The following is a 17,006-nucleotide window of genomic DNA, read 5'->3' as shown; positions in this document are numbered from 1 at the left end:
CTGCTTCACACCCACTCCTTGTACTCTGCTCCTCTCTGTCCTCTCTGCCAGGTGCACCTGCAGCCCCAAGACATGTCCTGCTTCACCCCGTGCCGGCCCTGCCAGCCCTGCGGCCCCACCCCGCTGGCCAACAGCTGCAATGAGCCCTGTGTCCGGCAGTGCCAGGACTCCACCGTGGCCATCCAGCCCTCCCCAGTCGTGGTGACGCTGCCTGGGCCCATCCTCAGCTCCTTCCCACAGAACACCGCCGTGGGATCCTCCACCTCGGCTGCTGTTGGCAGCATCCTCAGCTCTCAGGGAGTGCCCATCAGCTCCGGGGGCTTTGGCCTCTCAGGCTTGGGCAGTGGCCTCTGTGGCACGAGGCGCTTCCCCTGCTAAAGCTGCTCCCTCCACTGGAGCCTCCACCTCGATACCCCGCTTTTCCCTCTTTTGACCCATTAAATTCTGCTGCATCCCAGCCCCTGCCTTTGTGTCATCCTTTGCCCTGCAGACCCTCTCCCAAGGCAGAGAGGCTGCCCTGGGGTGTTTCTGGGAGGCGGTTGTTGGGCTGGTTTTGCACTGGCTGTCAACACAGGCTGGCATTGGCTGTGCTCAGTGTGCACTGAGTGAATCTCTGGGCTCTCAGTTTCCCTGAATCCCCTCCCTTGTCCAGCTGCCCAAGATGGTTTTGATGTAGCCCAGGACACAGTTGGCTTTCTGGGCTGCTAGAGCACAGTTTTGGTTTGTGACAAGCCTATCATCCCACAGACACCCCCAAGTCCTTCTTGGCAGGGCTGCATAGAATAGAATAGAATAGAATAGAATAGAATAGAATAGAATGGAATAGAATAGAATAGAATAGAATAGAATAGAATAGAACAGAATAGAATGGAATGGAATGGAATAGAATAGAATGACCCTAGGACAGAATAAAATTACCCTACATAGTCCAGGGACAGCCATGCACCTCATTCCCCTTTCCTCTTTAAGCTGAACAGTTGACACAAGGACTCCGCAGTCAATGTGGCACTGACAAGATGGAGGCACCAGCTTCCCTCAGACTCCAGGAGATCCCATCCTAACCACAGGATTCCCAAAATGAGGGACACAGAGCAGTGGGCTGCCTTCACACAGACTCCTGTTACCATGGAATCACAGAATGGGTTTGATTGTGTTGCCCACAAAATCAGATTTGTTGCCCACTGTGCAATAACTCAATAATCGCACACTCCAAAGAGAACCTGATTATTTATGTCAGAGTTGCACAAGCCTGGGTTCTCGGTGGAATTCCCCAAATCAAGCATACCCACCAGACTCTTCATGCCATTATTTGTACCCAGAAATTCAGAGGTAGAAGCTTTCCAAGTGCAGCCCCTCTGTTGGGGTTGGTTACTGAGTTCCATACAAGATGTCTGGGAGGAACACATGCTAACTGCAATCTGCTCCACTGGCATACAACATCTTGATTTACTACTCTTGTGTTTTAGGAATGGTATTCTCCAATTTAGTAGTCCCGCTAAAAAAAACTCCAGGCCAACACTCGCTTCCCCTTCCCCTCCAGATGGAAGCACAAAAGTCAAAGATCACGGGTTGAGATAAGAACAATTTACTGGAAACAGCAATGGGATAAGAAAACAAACTGTAACTGCCACAATATTAAAAACAAAAGGTGTAAGACAAAGAAAATATTTACAGGAAAGTTAAACAACTCCAGATGGTTTCATCTCCCAGGCTTTTTCCCAATGGAAGGAACACCCTTCTTCCTGGAAGCCAGAGGCTCCCTCTCCCTCTCCCCCCTCCACCTCGTCCAGGTACCAACATGGGCTGGTATCAATTAACGTGAGTCTTGCCCATGCCCCCTCCTGCTTACCTGGGCCAAACCAGGACAGCTACATCTTTAAGCCTTGTTAGTTCCCAGATGTCCTTGACTAGGGGAGGCAGCCACTGCCTGTTCCAATCATTAGATCCCCTTTCTTGATGATTAGGCGGGCAAGTAGAGAAAGATCTTGGGCCTGGTTTAACAGTGGTATTCTCCACTTTAGTGCTCCAAATCCAACCACGTGCTGCTCTGTTCCCTTCCCTTCCTTCTCCACTGTGGAGGGCAGGAGAAGAGAATTGGAGGCACAAAAAGCAAAGATCACAGGCTGAGATAGGTACACTTTACTGGAAGCAGCAATGAGATAAGAAAATGAACTATAATCACAGCAATATTAATAACAAAAGTGTACAAGAGAGAGAGAGTGAATCACATGCCAAAATGTGACCATGGAGCTCCCAACCCAACTGCAGCCACAACTGCCCCGACCCCAAGAGAGCCCTTCCTTCCTGAAGAGACTCCCTTCCCTCTCCCGGCCCCAGCAATGACCTGAAGTGGTATAGAAATACCTCCAAGTCCTGGCCGTGCCCTCTCCTGGCTGCTGCAAAAATTGACCCTGTCCTGGCTGGAACCAGAACTAGCTGACATCAGAGATGATCCCGAATCGAGATAATCTTGACATATTACACATTCTTCAGCAGCTGGAAGAATCCAGTAAAGGTCATCTAGTCCAACCCCTTTCCATGGACAGGGATATCTGTCACTACATTAGGTTAATCAAAAGTCCTTTAAGCCTGACCTGGGATCCTTCCCAGGCTGGGGCACCACATCATTCTATAAGTAATATTTTCCAGTGCCTCACCACACTCATCATCATAAATTTCTATCTTTTGTCCCTTCTACATCTACCCTATTTCACACTGAATATCTTGCTCCGTCTCCAATCACTGCAGGCCTTGATATAATGTCTGTCTCCCACTTCCTTAAATGTCGCCTTTCCTGGGTTTTCTCTTTTGGCCCTTTCTTTCTTAAACCTATTTCAACCAAAAAGTCTTTCTCTCTCTCTCTCTCTCTTGCTCTCCCTGACACCGAGGGCTGTCACCACCATCCTGCGCTGTGTGAGCAGGAGTGGAACCAGGAGAAGGGTGGGAGCGACGATGTCGCGCTGCTCAGCACTCGCCTGCTGCCATCCCCGGTGTTGGGCACAGGCTGCAATGCAAGAACCACCTGGACCAAGTGGAGCGAGCTTGGTGTAAGGTGGCCAGGAGAGTGAGGAGGTTGGAGCACTTGGCTGGAGAGGAGACACTGAAGGCCCAGGGCTTGCTGAGTGTAGGGAAGAGAAAGCTTTAATGGAGACCAAAAATCATCGCTCTCATCATTATGATCATCTCTCTTGTCATTATGATCATTGAAGAGCATCCAGCCATGCTCTCCAGCCCCAAGTCAGTAGAAAAAATTAAAAAACAGAGTTACCCATTGCATGACTAAGAATATTTAAATTGAGCCTTTCTTAACACCCTGTGCAAAATCATCCCCCCACAAGGCCCTCCCACAACCAGCCCTGAGAAACATCTCTCTTTCTGGGCATCTTGGGAGAGGATCTTCAGGGGAATAAATGAGAGAAAGACATGGGCTGCAATGCACAAGAACTTTAATGAGTCTAAACAGGAAAATTAGGTCAATCCAAGCTGAGATGCCAATGCAGAGAGCACCAGGAGCAAACAATAGTCCATTTTTTCCCAAGGGGTGCTTTCCAAGCAGGTGCCCACACAGGCGGTGGAGCCAGCAGCTCCTCCCCAGGCTGGCTGAGTGCAGCTCACAGCCCAGGGGAGCACAAGGCAACAAGGACACAGGAGGGAAAGGAGAGAGTGGCAGAGGGCACAGGCAGGGATGGGCCGTGCTTCCCGAGAGCCCAGGCTGGCCCTGTCCTTCTGCAAGGCATGGGCTGGGCTGGCTCAGTCCCTCAGGAAGCAACAAGCCGATGCTGCGTCCCCAGGGCGGTTCCACCCTCTGCATCCCTGGCTTCCTTCCCCAGGGCCATCGCCAGCAGCTTTAGCAGGGGAGGCCCCTCGTGCCACAGAGGCCACTGCCCAAGCCTGAGAGGCCAAAGCCCCCGGAGCTGATGGGCACTCCCTGAGAGCTGAGGATGCTGCCAACAGCAGCCGAGGTGGAGGATCCCACCACGGTGTTCTGTGGGAAGGAGCTGAGGATGGGCCCAGGCAGGGTCACCACCACAGGAGAGGGTTCGATGATGACGGTGGAGTCCTGGCACTGCCGGACACAGGGCTCATTGCAGCTGTTGGCCAGCGGGGTGGGGCCGCAGGGCTGGCAGGGCCGGCACGGGGTGAAGCAGGACATGTCTTGGGGCTGCAGGTGCACCTGGCAGACAGGACATTGAGGAGCAGAGTACAAGGAAGGGCTATGTCAGAGCAGTCTTTTGGCACACCATGATGAAGAAAAGCAAAGAGAAGGAGAAGACCGCAGGAGGCTGCTCAGACAGGCCCAACAGCCTCACTCTTTGCTCAAGGCCCCAAGAATCTCCCAAAGAGCGACCAAGTCCACACACTTCCACACCTGGGCCAGAACTCAGGAGAAACTTCAGCCAAAACCCAGCCTCTCTCCATGCACAACTTCTGCCCCTTCCCTCTCCCATGACAAGCAGTTCTCAAGAGCCCACATGGGATTAAAGCAAGGAAGGGGATCAGAAAGCTCAAAGGAGCAAGAAAAGAAAGGGCTTCAGACTCACCTTGATCCCAAGGAGATGGAGGTGAGAGGAGTGGATGAGAGAGCGAGGAGAAGGTGCCCCTTTTATACTGCTCCTGCACCGCCCCAGGCCCACAGGCACTGCACAAGGGCAGTAATTTTCCAACACATTCACCTCCAAAGAAAAATATCCTCCCTAACGCCACACGTTGTGGTTTGATTTCCATAAACACTGCCATTTCATTTCCTCATTTCTCACGTGCTTGCTCTGTGTTGCAGCTCCTTTCACGTGTGCCATGCGAGGCCTGAGGATACCCGGGGTCAGAGCGTGTCCATGCAGGCACAGGATGTGCCCCCGTGCCAGAGGGTCCCGTGCAGGCAGGGGATGTTGGCTGGGGGCAGTGCCTTGCCACTGTTGGCAGCTGCTTCTGCGGGGACAGGCCCAGCTCTGCCCTGCCCCGCACAGAGCAGCAGAGCATCCAGAGGCTCCTCTCCTGGCACCACGTCCTGCCTGCTGCTCTCTCCACGCCCTCACCTCACTCCAGTGCCCACTGGCCACTGCTTCTCCACGGAAATGCTTTCCTCTCCCTTCGTCCTGATGCCCTTTGCTGATGCAGAACATTAGCTGGGCTGTCTGAGTATTCCAGGGTTGAGTTTACCAAAGCCAAGGCCCACCTGGAGCAGAATCAGCAAAGCTGGTGGTGGGAAACAAGAAGATCTTCCACACGGGGCAGCAGCAAAAGGGAGGCTTGAGCCAAGGCTGACTGGGGCAGCTTTGCTGGGGACAGGGGTTATGGGAAAGTAGAAGGCTCCCCAGGGCTTCTGGGCTTTGGTCTTCACTGGCAACATTTCTTGTCACAGGCTCAGGCTCCTGATATTCCCCAGAAAGAGCAGAATAAGGAGACCTTCCCCACAGCAGAGGAGCAACAACATTCACACAGACTGGACCGACATGAATGTGTGCAACCTCGTGACAGGCACACAAGTGCTGGTGTCAAAGAAAACACCTCCAAACACCCTTTGGCTAGTGCCAGCACTCAGGGAATGCAGCTGAGGACAGGGAGGAAGAGATGGTCAGGACGTATACGAGTACCAATGTACAGACCCTGGACTTCAAACATGACAACTTCCATCCAGTCAGGCATCTGGCAGGACAGATGTGCCTTCACAGGCACCTGCGATGACCAAAAGAGATTGGAAAAGCCAGCAGCACCAGAGGGGCACCTCATGGTCCAAGGAACGTGAAAGGTCCAGGCAACACACAGGATAAAAAGAGAACACTCTGATGGGGGACAGCAATGGACACAGGGAACTCATCTTCCAGGTCAAAGACATCTGGCTGTGGAGGGGAGCTCTCCTGGATGTTCTGGAGACAAAAGAAGGGGTTTCAGAAAATACCTCCCCACTGCTTGGGACACATCCTGGGCTCCAAAGCTCTATGGCTTCTGCTGGGCATTGGGACTTAAATCCACTCCTTTCCCATGCCCCAAATGCCTCCTCAGCCTAGGCAACAACCCAGCACCACTGGATAGGGCAGGAAACCTCCTCCATTTCCACAACACACGAAAGCTCTGGGGAAACTGCAGAGCCACATGCCGGGGGATGCTCAGCGAGGGGATGCGCTCCAAAGCGCCCTGGCTACAAAACCAGCTCTCAAAACACACCAAGGAGCACTGCACTTCCCTGCCCTCCAGACATGGAGGCAGCTGGGATGCGTCCCAGGAGGACAAGGGAATGCCTTCAGTAGGCAAATTTCCAGGGAGAGACTCTCCCTACCAGTGACAAGTCACGCTCTAATATTGGGTTGGCCGTGTGTCAGCCTTTTGGTGTGAGGCCAAGGCAGGAGGGTGGGATGTCTGCAGGCTTTGTTCCAGGCAGGGCTGAATTCCCCTTCAGCAAGTGCAGCTCCATCCTGGCCCTGGGGAAAGGGTGCTTGGCAGCTCTATCACATGTCACACGTGTTCTCAGCACTGACAGCACGTATTGGAAAAGTGGCCTGTGCTTGTGTGTCACCCAGGTCAGGCTCCACATTGTGCAGCCAAAGGACATCACAGGTGAGGAGAGAGAGGGAGGAACAAGGAACGGTCCAGACACCCAACACCTCCCCCAGATATTGAGAAGCCCAATGGCACAGGGCTCTGCTTGAGACTTGATTCCTGCCAATGATCAGGGAATTACTGACTCAGAGAATCATGAGGATTGGCAAGGACCTCCAAGATCATTGAGTCCAACCATTCCTCATGTGTTCCTGCAAGTCAAATCCTTGGGCTTCTCATCCTTTAACATGAAAGGGATCCCCATGACCTAGTGGGGATGTCAGAAAGGAGGAAATGAAAAGGCAGCGTTGATGGAAACCAAAACATGCCCTGTGGCATTAGGGAGGATATTGTGCTTGGGAGATGAGTCTGTAGGAAAATTGTTGCCCCTGTGCAGTGACTGTGGGCCTGGGGCAGTTCAGGAGCAGTATAAAAGCAGCTCCTTCTCCTCACCCTCTCATCCACTCTTCCTGTCTCCAGCTCCTTGGGAATAAGGTGAGTCTGGAGCATTTCTCCTCCTCCTTGTCCTCCTCCAAATGCATTTCTAAGCACATTACTTGTCTTCAGCTGAGCACTGGGGCTCCTTGCCATGGGTGAGGGAAGGAGGCAGAAGGTGTGGCAGAGACAGACACTGGGGCTTGGCTGAGGTGTCTCCTGAGCTACTGGTCAGGTGGGGATCTCCATGGACTTTGTCATGATTTGGGGAGTCTTTTGCACTGAGAGAAACAGGGTCATCCTCATGGTGGGCTGAAAGGCTGCTTCACACCCACTCCTTGTACTCTGCTCCTCTCTGTCCTCTCTGCCAGGTGCACCTGCAGCCCCAAGACATGTCCTGCTTCACCCCGTGCCGGCCCTGCCAGCCCTGCGGCCCCACCCCGCTGGCCAACAGCTGCAATGAGCCCTGTGTCCGGCAGTGCCAGGACTCCACCGTGGCCATCCAGCCCTCCCCAGTCGTGGTGACCCTGCCTGGGCCCATCCTCAGCTCCTTCCCACAGAACACCGTGGTGGGATCCTCCACCTCGGCTGCTGTTGGCAGCATCCTCAGCTCTCAGGGAGTGCCCATCAGCTCCGGGGGCTTTGGCCTCTCAGGCTTGGGCAGTGGCCTCTGTGGCACGAGGTGCTTCCCCTGCTAAAGCTGCTCCCTCCACTGGAGCCTCCACCTCGATACCCCGCTTTTCCCTCTTTTGACCCATTAAATTCTGCTGCATCCCAGCCCCTGCCTTTGTGTCATCCTTTGCCCTGCAGACCCTCTCCCAAGGCAGAGAGGCTGCCCTGGGGTGTTTCTGGGAGGGGGTTGTTGGGCTGGTTTTGCACTGGCTGTCAACACAGGCTGGCATTGGCTGTGCTCAGTGTGCACTGAGTGAATCTCTGGGTTCTCAGTTTCCCTGAATCCCCTCCCTTGTCCAGCTGCCCAAGATGGTTTTGATGTAGCCCAGGACACAGTTGGCTTTCTGGGCTGCTAGAGCACAGTTTTGGTTTGTGACAAGCCTATCATCCCACAGATACCCCCAAGTCCTTCTTGGCAGGGCTGCATAGAATAGAATAGAATAGAATAGAATAGAACGGAATAGAATAGAATAGAATAGAATAGAATAGAATAGAACAGAATAGAATGGAATGGAATGGAATAGAATAGAATGACCCTAGGACAGAATAAAATTACCCTACATAGTCCAGGGACAGCCATGCACCTCATTCCCCTTTCCTCTTTAAGCTGAACAGTTGACACAAGGACTCCGCAGTCAATGTGGCACTGACAAGATGGAGGCACCAGCTTCCCTCAGACTCCAGGAGATCCCATCCTAACCACAGGATTCCCAAAATGAGGGACACAGAGCAGTGGGCTGCCTTCACACAGACTCCTGTTACCATGGAATCACAGAATGGGTTTGATTGTGTTGCCCACAAAATCAGATTTGTTGCCCACTGTGCAATAACTCAATAATCGCACACTCCAAAGAGAACCTGATTATTTATGTCAGAGTTGCACAAGCCTGGGTTCTCGGTGGAATTCCCCAAATCAAGCATACCCACCAGACTCTTCATGCCATTATTTGTACCCAGAAATTCAGAGGTAGAAGCTTTCCAAGTGCAGCCCCTCTATTGGGGTTGGTTACCGAGTTCCATACAAGATGTCTGGGAGGAACACATGCTAACTGCAATCTGCTCCACTGGCATACAACATCTTGATTTACTACTCTTGTGTTTTAGGAATGGTATTCTCCAATTTAGTAGTCCCGCTAAAAAAAACTCCAGGCCAACACTCGCTTCCCCTTCCCCTCCAGATGGAAGCACAAAAGTCAAAGATCACGGGTTGAGATAAGAACAATTTACTGGAAACAGCAATGGGATAAGAAAACAAACTGTAACTGCCACAATATTAAAAACAAAAGGTGTAAGACAAAGAAAATATTTACAGGAAAGTTAAACAACTCCAGATGGTTTCATCCCCCAGGCTTTTTCCCAATGGAAGGAACACCCTTCTTCCTGGAAGCCAGAGGCTCCCTCTCCCTCTCCCCCCTCCACCTCGTCCAGGTACCAACATGGGCTGGTATCAATTAACGTGAGTCTTGCCCATGCCCCCTCCTGCTTACCTGGGCCAAACCAGGACAGCTACATCTTTAAGCCTTGTTAGTTCCCAGATGTCCTTGACTAGGGGAGGCAGCCACTGCCTGTTCCAATCATTAGATCCCCTTTCTTGATGATTAGGCGGGCAAGTAGAGAAAGATCTTGGGCCTGGTTTAACAGTGGTATTCTCCACTTTAGTGCTCCAAATCCAACCACGTGCTGCTCTGTTCCCTTCCCTTCCTTCTCCACTGTGGAGGGCAGGAGAAGAGAATTGGAGGCACAAAAAGCAAAGATCACAGGCTGAGATAGGTACACTTTACTGGAAGCAGCAATGAGATAAGAAAATGAACTATAATCACAGCAATATTAATAACAAAAGTGTACAAGAGAGAGAGAGTGAATCACATGCCAAAATGTGACCATGGAGCTCCCAACCCAACTGCAGCCACAACTGCCCCGACCCCAAGAGAGCCCTTCCTTCCTGAAGAGACTCCCTTCCCTCTCCCGGCCCCAGCAATGACCTGAAGTGGTATAGAAATACCTCCAAGTCCTGGCCGTGCCCTCTCCTGGCTGCTGCAAAAATTGACCCTGTCCTGGCTGGAACCAGAACTAGCTGACATCAGAGATGATCCCGAATCGAGATAATCTTGACATATTACACATTCTTCAGCAGCTGGAAGAATCCAGTAAAGGTCATCTAGTCCAACCCCTTTCCATGGACAGGGATATCTGTCACTACATTAGGTTAATCAAAAGTCCTTTAAGCCTGACCTGGGATCCTTCCCAGGCTGGGGCACCACATCATTCTATAAGTAATATTTTCCAGTGCCTCACCACACTCATCATCATAAATTTCTATCTTTTGTCCCTTCTACATCTACCCTATTTCACACTGAATATCTTGCTCCGTCTCCAATCACTGCAGGCCTTGATATAATGTCTGTCTCCCACTTCCTTAAATGTCGCCTTTCCTGGGTTTTCTCTTTTGGCCCTTTCTTTCTTAAACCTATTTCAACCAAAAAGTCTTTCTCTCTCTCTCTCTCTTGCTCTCCCTGACACCGAGGGCTGTCACCACCATCCTGCGCTGTGTGAGCAGGAGTGGAACCAGGAGAAGGGTGGGAGCGACGATGTCGCGCTGCTCAGCACTTGCCTGCTGCCATCCCCGGTGTTGGGCACAGGCTGCAATGCAAGAACCACCTGGACCAAGTGGAGCGAGCTTGGTGTAAGGTGGCCAGGAGAGTGAGGAGGTTGGAGCACTTGGCTGGAGAGGAGACACTGAAGGCCCAGGGCTTGCTGAGTGTAGGGAAGAGAAAGCTTTAATGGAGACCAAAAATCATCGCTCTCATCATTATGATCATCTCTCTTGTCATTATGATCATTGAAGAGCATCCAGCCATGCTCTCCAGCCCCAAGTCAGTAGAAAAAATTAAAAAACAGAGTTACCCATTGCATGACTAAGAATATTTAAATTGAGCCTTTCTTAACACCCTGTGCAAAATCATCCCCCCACAAGGCCCTCCCACAACCAGCCCTGAGAAACATCTCTCTTTCTGGGCATCTTGGGAGAGGATCTTCAGGGGAATAAATGAGAGAAAGACATGGGCTGCAATGCACAAGAACTTTAATGAGTCTAAACAGGAAAATTAGGTCAATCCAAGATGAGATGCCAATGCAGAGAGCACCAGGAGCAAACAATAGTCCATTTTTTCCCAAGGGGTGCTTTCCAAGCAGGTGCCCACACAGGCGGTGGAGCCAGCAGCTCCTCCCCAGGCTGGCTGAGTGCAGCTCACAGCCCAGGGGAGCACAAGGCAACAAGGACACAGGAGGGAAAGGAGAGAGTGGCAGAGGGCACAGGCAGGGATGGGCCGTGCTTCCCGAGAGCCCAGGCTGGCCCTGTCCTTCTGCAAGGCATGGGCTGGGCTGGCTCAGTCCCTCAGGAAGCAACAAGCCGATGCTGCGTCCCCAGGGCGGTTCCACCCTCTGCATCCCTGGCTTCCTTCCCCAGGGCCATCGCCAGCAGCTTTAGCAGGGGAGGCCCCTCGTGCCACAGAGGCCACTGCCCAAGCCTGAGAGGCCAAAGCCCCCGGAGCTGATGGGCACTCCCTGAGAGCTGAGGATGCTGCCAACAGCAGCCGAGGTGGAGGATCCCACCACGGTGTTCTGTGGGAAGGAGCTGAGGATGGGCCCAGGCAGGGTCACCACCACAGGAGAGGGTTCGATGATGACGGTGGAGTCCTGGCACTGCCGGACACAGGGCTCATTGCAGCTGTTGGCCAGCGGGGTGGGGCCGCAGGGCTGGCAGGGCCGGCACGGGGTGAAGCAGGACATGTCTTGGGGCTGCAGGTGCACCTGGCAGACAGGACATTGAGGAGCAGAGTACAAGGAAGGGCTATGTCAGAGCAGTCTTTTGGCACACCATGATGAAGAAAAGCAAAGAGAAGGAGAAGACCGCAGGAGGCTGCTCAGACAGGCCCAACAGCCTCACTCTTTGCTCAAGGCCCCAAGAATCTCCCAAAGAGCGACCAAGTCCACACACTTCCACACCTGGGCCAGAACTCAGGAGAAACTTCAGCCAAAACCCAGCCTCTCTCCATGCACAACTTCTGCCCCTTCCCTCTCCCATGACAAGCAGTTCTCAAGAGCCCACATGGGATTAAAGCAAGGAAGGGGATCAGAAAGCTCAAAGGAGCAAGAAAAGAAAGGGCTTCAGACTCACCTTGATCCCAAGGAGATGGAGGTGAGAGGAGTGGATGAGAGAGCGAGGAGAAGGTGCCCCTTTTATACTGCTCCTGCACCGCCCCAGGCCCACAGGCACTGCACAAGGGCAGTAATTTTCCAACACATTCACCTCCAAAGAAAAATATCCTCCCTAACGCCACACGTTGTGGTTTGATTTCCATAAACACTGCCATTTCATTTCCTCATTTCTCACGTGCTTGCTCTGTGTTGCAGCTCCTTTCACGTGTGCCATGCGAGGCCTGAGGATACCCGGGGTCAGAGCGTGTCCATGCAGGCACAGGATGTGCCCCCGTGCCAGAGGGTCCCGTGCAGGCAGGGGATGTTGGCTGGGGGCAGTGCCTTGCCACTGTTGGCAGCTGCTTCTGCGGGGACAGGCCCAGCTCTGCCCTGCCCCGCACAGAGCAGCAGAGCATCCAGAGGCTCCTCTCCTGGCACCACGTCCTGCCTGCTGCTCTCTCCACGCCCTCACCTCACTCCAGTGCCCACTGGCCACTGCTTCTCCACGGAAATGCTTTCCTCTCCCTTCGTCCTGATGCCCTTTGCTGATGCAGAACATTAGCTGGGCTGTCTGAGTATTCCAGGGTTGAGTTTACCAAAGCCAAGGCCCACCTGGAGCAGAATCAGCAAAGCTGGTGGTGGGAAACAAGAAGATCTTCCACACGGGGCAGCAGCAAAAGGGAGGCTTGAGCCAAGGCTGACTGGGGCAGCTTTGCTGGGGACAGGGGTTATGGGAAAGTAGAAGGCTCCCCAGGGCTTCTGGGCTTTGGTCTTCACTGGCAACATTTCTTGTCACAGGCTCAGGCTCCTGATATTCCCCAGAAAGAGCAGAATAAGGAGACCTTCCCCACAGCAGAGGAGCAACAACATTCACACAGACTGGACCGACATGAATGTGTGCAACCTCGTGACAGGCACACAAGTGCTGGTGTCAAAGAAAACACCTCCAAACACCCTTTGGCTAGTGCCAGCACTCAGGGAATGCAGCTGAGGACAGGGAGGAAGAGATGGTCAGGACGTATACGAGTACCAATGTACAGACCCTGGACTTCAAACATGACAACTTCCATCCAGTCAGGCATCTGGCAGGACAGATGTGCCTTCACAGGCACCTGCGATGACCAAAAGAGATTGGAAAAGCCAGCAGCACCAGAGGGGCACCTCATGGTCCAAGGAACGTGAAAGGTCCAGGCAAAACACAGGATAAAAAGAGAACACTCTGATGGGGGACAGCAATGGACACAGGGAACTCATCTTCCAGGTCAAAGACATCTGGCTGTGGAGGGGAGCTCTCCTGGATGTTCTGGAGACAAAAGAAGGGGTTTCAGAAAATACCTCCCCACTGCTTGGGACACATCCTGGGCTCCAAAGCTCTATGGCTTCTGCTGGGCATTGGGACTTAAATCCACTCCTTTCCCATGCCCCAAATGCCTCCTCAGCCTAGGCAACAACCCAGCACCACTGGATAGGGCAGGAAACCTCCCCCATTTCCACAACACACGAAAGCTCTGGGGAAACTGCAGAGCCACATGCCGGGGGATGCTCAGCGAGGGGATGCGCTCCAAAGCGCCCTGGCTACAAAACCAGCTCTCAAAACACACCAAGGAGCACTGCACTTCCCTGCCCTCCAGACATGGAGGCAGCTGGGATGCGTCCCAGGAGGACAAGGGAATGCCTTCAGTAGGCAAATTTCCAGGGAGAGACTCTCCCTACCAGTGACAAGTCACGCTCTAATATTGGGTTGGCCGTGTGTCAGCCTTTTGGTGTGAGGCCAAGGCAGGAGGGTGGGATGTCTGCAGGCTTTGTTCCAGGCAGGGCTGAATTCCCCTCCAGCAAGTGCAGCTCCATCCTGGCCCTGGGGAAAGGGTGCTTGGCAGCTCTATCACATGTCACACGTGTTCTCAGCACTGACAGCACGTATTGGAAAAGTGGCCTGTGCTTGTGTGTCACCCAGGTCAGGCTCCACATTGTGCAGCCAAAGGACATCACAGGTGAGGAGAGAGAGGGAGGAACAAGGAACGGTCCAGACACCCAACACCTCCCCCAGATATTGAGAAGCCCAATGGCACAGGGCTCTGCTTGAGACTTGATTCCTGCCAATGATCAGGGAATTACTGACTCAGAGAATCATGAGGATTGGCAAGGACCTCCAAGATCATTGAGTCCAACCATTCCTCATGTGTCCTTGCAAGTCAAATCCTTGGGCTTCTCATCCTTTAACATGAAAGGGATCCCCATGACCTAGTGGGGATGTCAGAAAGGAGGAAATGAAAAGGCAGCGTTGATGGAAACCAAAACATGCCCTGTGGCATTAGGGAGGATATTGTGCTTGGGAGATGAGTGTGTAGGAAAATTGTTGCCCCTGTGCAGTGACTGTGGGCCTGGGGCAGTTCAGGAGCAGTATAAAAGCAGCTCCTTCTCCTCACTCTCTCATCCACTCTTCCTGTCTCCAGCTCCTTGGGAATAAGGTGAGTCTGGAGCATTTCTCCTCCTCCTTGTCCTCCTCCAAATGCATTTCTAAGCACATTACTTGTCTTCAGCTGAGCACTGGGGCTCCTTGCCATGGGTGAGGGAAGGAGGCAGAAGGTGTGGCAGAGACAGACACTGGGGCTTGGCTGAGGTGTCTCCTGAGCTACTGGTCGGGTGGGGATCTCCATGGACTTTGTCATGATTTGGGGAGTCTTTTGCACTGAGAGAAACAGGGTCATCCTCATGGTGGGCTGAAAGGCTGCTTCACACCCACTCCTTGTACTCTGCTCCTCTCTGTCCTCTCTGCCAGGTGCACCTGCAGCCCCAAGACATGTCCTGCTTCACCCCGTGCCGGCCCTGCCAGCCCTGCGGCCCCACCCCGCTGGCCAACAGCTGCAATGAGCCCTGTGTCCGGCAGTGCCAGGACTCCACCGTCATCATCGAACCCTCCCCAGTCGTGGTGACGCTGCCCGGGCCCATCCTCAGCTCCTTCCCACAGAACACCGTGGTGGGATCCTCCACCTCTGCTGCTGTTGGCAGCATCCTCAGCTCTCAGGGAGTGCCCATCAGCTCCGGGGGCTTTGGCCTCTCAGGCTTGGGCAGTGGCCTCTGTGGCACAAGGTGCCTCCCCTGCTAAAGCTGCTCCCTCCACTGGAGCCTCCACCTCGATACCCCTCTTTCCCCTCTTTTGACCCATTAAATTCTGCTGCATCCCAGCCCCTGCCTTTGTGTCATCCTTTGCTCTGCAGACCCTCTCCCAAGGCAGAGAGGCTGCCCTGGGGTGTTTCTGGGAGGGGGTTGTTGGGCTGGTTTTGCACTGATTGTCAACACAGGCTGGCATTGGCTGTGCTCAGTGAGCACTGAGTGACTCTCTCGGTTCTCAGTTTCTCTGCCTTTTTGGGTGAGGATAGAACTTCCCCACACATTCCAGGGACAAACATTCCCTTTGTTTGCACTTCTTTTTCTTTTCCTTTCTCAGCTCAACACTGTGACATAAGTACTCAGCAGTGAATATGTTACTAACCAGACAGATTTACTGGATTCCCTTCAGACTCCAGGAGATCACATGGATCTGAAAGGTTTCTGAAAGGGAAGGACACAGTGCCATGGTCTGCCTTCTCACAGACCCATGTTATCATGGGATCATAGAATGGGTTTGATTGGAAGAGATTGTTAAAGATCATCTCGTCCAAACCTCCTGCCATGGGCATGGGTACCTCAGCTCCAGCTAGCCTATTCCAGTTTCTAACTCCTGCCCCTTGTCCAATCACTTGATATAATGTCTGTCTCCAACTTCCTTACACCACCCCTTGATGTACTGAAAGGCTGCAATAAGGTCCCCCAGACCCTGCTCTTTTCCTGACTGAAAAACCTCAACTGTTTCAGCTGCCCTTCAGAGCAGGGGTGATGCATCTGTGTGACCATTTTTGCAGCCCTACTCTGCGGGCCAGCTCTCCATCCATGCACCCCACAGTCCCTATTGATTTCCAGGATTGCCCAAGGCAGTGGCAGGACCTTGCACTTGGCTTTGTTGAAGTTCCCATGTTCCACATGGGACCATTCCTCAAGTCTGTCAAGATCCCTCTGGATTTAAACCCTCACCTCTAGTGTAGCTGTTGCTCCCCTCAGCTTCGTGTCATTGCTGAGAGTCACAAATCATTAAGGTTGGAAAAGACCTCCAAGATCATCACCTTGGCTGAATACCCCTATGGCAAATAAACCACATCTGAAAGTGCTATGAGGGTGCACCCAATGCCATTGTCCGTGTCACTGATCACAGACACCGAGGGCTGTCACCACCATCCTGGGCTGTGTGAGCAGGAGTGGAACCAGGAGAAGGGTGGGAGCAATGATGCTGCTCTGCTCAGCACTCGCCTGCTGCCATCCCTGGTGTTGGGCACAGGCTGCAATGCAAGAACCACCAGGACCAAGAGGCGCAAGTTCACTGCAGGGTGGCTGGGAGGAGATCAGACCATTTACCTTAGGCAGAGGCATAGCTGAGCATGAAGACAAGAATGGTTTGGTCAGAGAGATAATATTCTTGGAGTAGACAGGGTTAGTGGAGAGGTTTGGTTCATTCTATCCACCTGTGATACACTGAACTCTTAAGGGATAATGACTCAAAACATTCCCCCATTTGTGGACACCAGGGTGCTTTGGTGAACTGGGGGAGGTGAGCTTTGGATGGCCAACCTCTGATCTAATAAGACAGAGGGTGAATGATGGGCTTCGAACGAGATAGGAGGTAGATGCTGGTGCCTCCTGTCACTCTAAGTTGCCCTCCCTTGCACAGACCACTGGGTTGTGGGGGTCCATCTTCTCCCGCAGGAGAAGCACCAGGACATTCGTGTGTGGCCTGACAGTGTTCATCTCTGCTGATGAGCCATATTGGGCCAAAAACAATGCAACTGAGCTGGGTGTGATGGGCAGCTGTGTTGTCTTAGAAGGTGTCAAGGGCTCCTGAACATTACATGACGCAGTGTGAAGCTCCCCGCTCCAGGGGAGGAACCTGGGCGTATCTGAAACAGAGTGAATATAAACCCAACAGAAACCCAATAGATTTTGTGTTCTGTGGATTTTCCCAGGGACTTTTCTGCACCACTTCTTTGAGACTTCCCCCACAGCCTGACAGGTCCAGTCTGCAACCACTTTGACCAAGACTGCGCAGCAACCAAGTCTCATCACAGGGCCTATGGTTG

At 52.9% G+C, this 17,006-nt stretch overlaps 5 protein-coding genes across 5 annotated transcripts; 3 read left to right on the top strand and 2 right to left on the bottom strand.

Moving 5' to 3' along the window:
- Positions 1 to 72: 72 nt before the first annotated feature.
- Positions 73 to 378, top strand: LOC309582448 (feather keratin 1-like; the record flags this gene model as incomplete). Its single annotated transcript, XM_082297608.1, has 1 exon — positions 73 to 378. The coding sequence occupies one exon, from the start codon at positions 73 to 75 to the stop codon at positions 376 to 378; it is 306 nt and encodes a 101-aa protein (XP_082153734.1).
- Positions 379 to 3,847: 3,469 nt separating this feature from the next.
- On the bottom strand, positions 3,848 to 4,153 carry LOC309582444 (feather keratin 1-like; the record flags this gene model as incomplete). The annotated part of the gene is made up of 1 exon (XM_082297604.1): positions 3,848 to 4,153. One exon carries the CDS (start codon positions 4,151 to 4,153, stop codon positions 3,848 to 3,850), a length of 306 nt encoding a protein of 101 aa, XP_082153730.1.
- Positions 4,154 to 7,361: 3,208 nt separating this feature from the next.
- On the top strand, positions 7,362 to 7,667 carry LOC309582449 (feather keratin 1-like; the record flags this gene model as incomplete). Its single annotated transcript, XM_082297609.1, has 1 exon — positions 7,362 to 7,667. The coding sequence occupies one exon, from the start codon at positions 7,362 to 7,364 to the stop codon at positions 7,665 to 7,667; it is 306 nt and encodes a 101-aa protein (XP_082153735.1).
- Positions 7,668 to 11,124: 3,457 nt separating this feature from the next.
- LOC309582443 (feather keratin 1-like) lies at positions 11,125 to 11,430 on the bottom strand (the record flags this gene model as incomplete). The annotated part of the gene is made up of 1 exon (XM_082297603.1): positions 11,125 to 11,430. The coding sequence occupies one exon, from the start codon at positions 11,428 to 11,430 to the stop codon at positions 11,125 to 11,127; it is 306 nt and encodes a 101-aa protein (XP_082153729.1).
- Positions 11,431 to 14,638: 3,208 nt separating this feature from the next.
- LOC309582441 (feather keratin 1-like) lies at positions 14,639 to 14,944 on the top strand (the record flags this gene model as incomplete). The annotated part of the gene is made up of 1 exon (XM_082297601.1): positions 14,639 to 14,944. The coding sequence occupies one exon, from the start codon at positions 14,639 to 14,641 to the stop codon at positions 14,942 to 14,944; it is 306 nt and encodes a 101-aa protein (XP_082153727.1).
- Between the last annotated feature and the right edge of the window lie 2,062 nt (positions 14,945 to 17,006).

This window comes from Coloeus monedula (assembly GCF_965178545.1).
Source record: "Coloeus monedula genome assembly, chromosome: 26".
NCBI lineage: Eukaryota > Metazoa > Chordata > Aves > Passeriformes > Corvidae > Coloeus > Coloeus monedula.
This window is presented reverse-complemented; position numbering and strand designations above follow the sequence as displayed.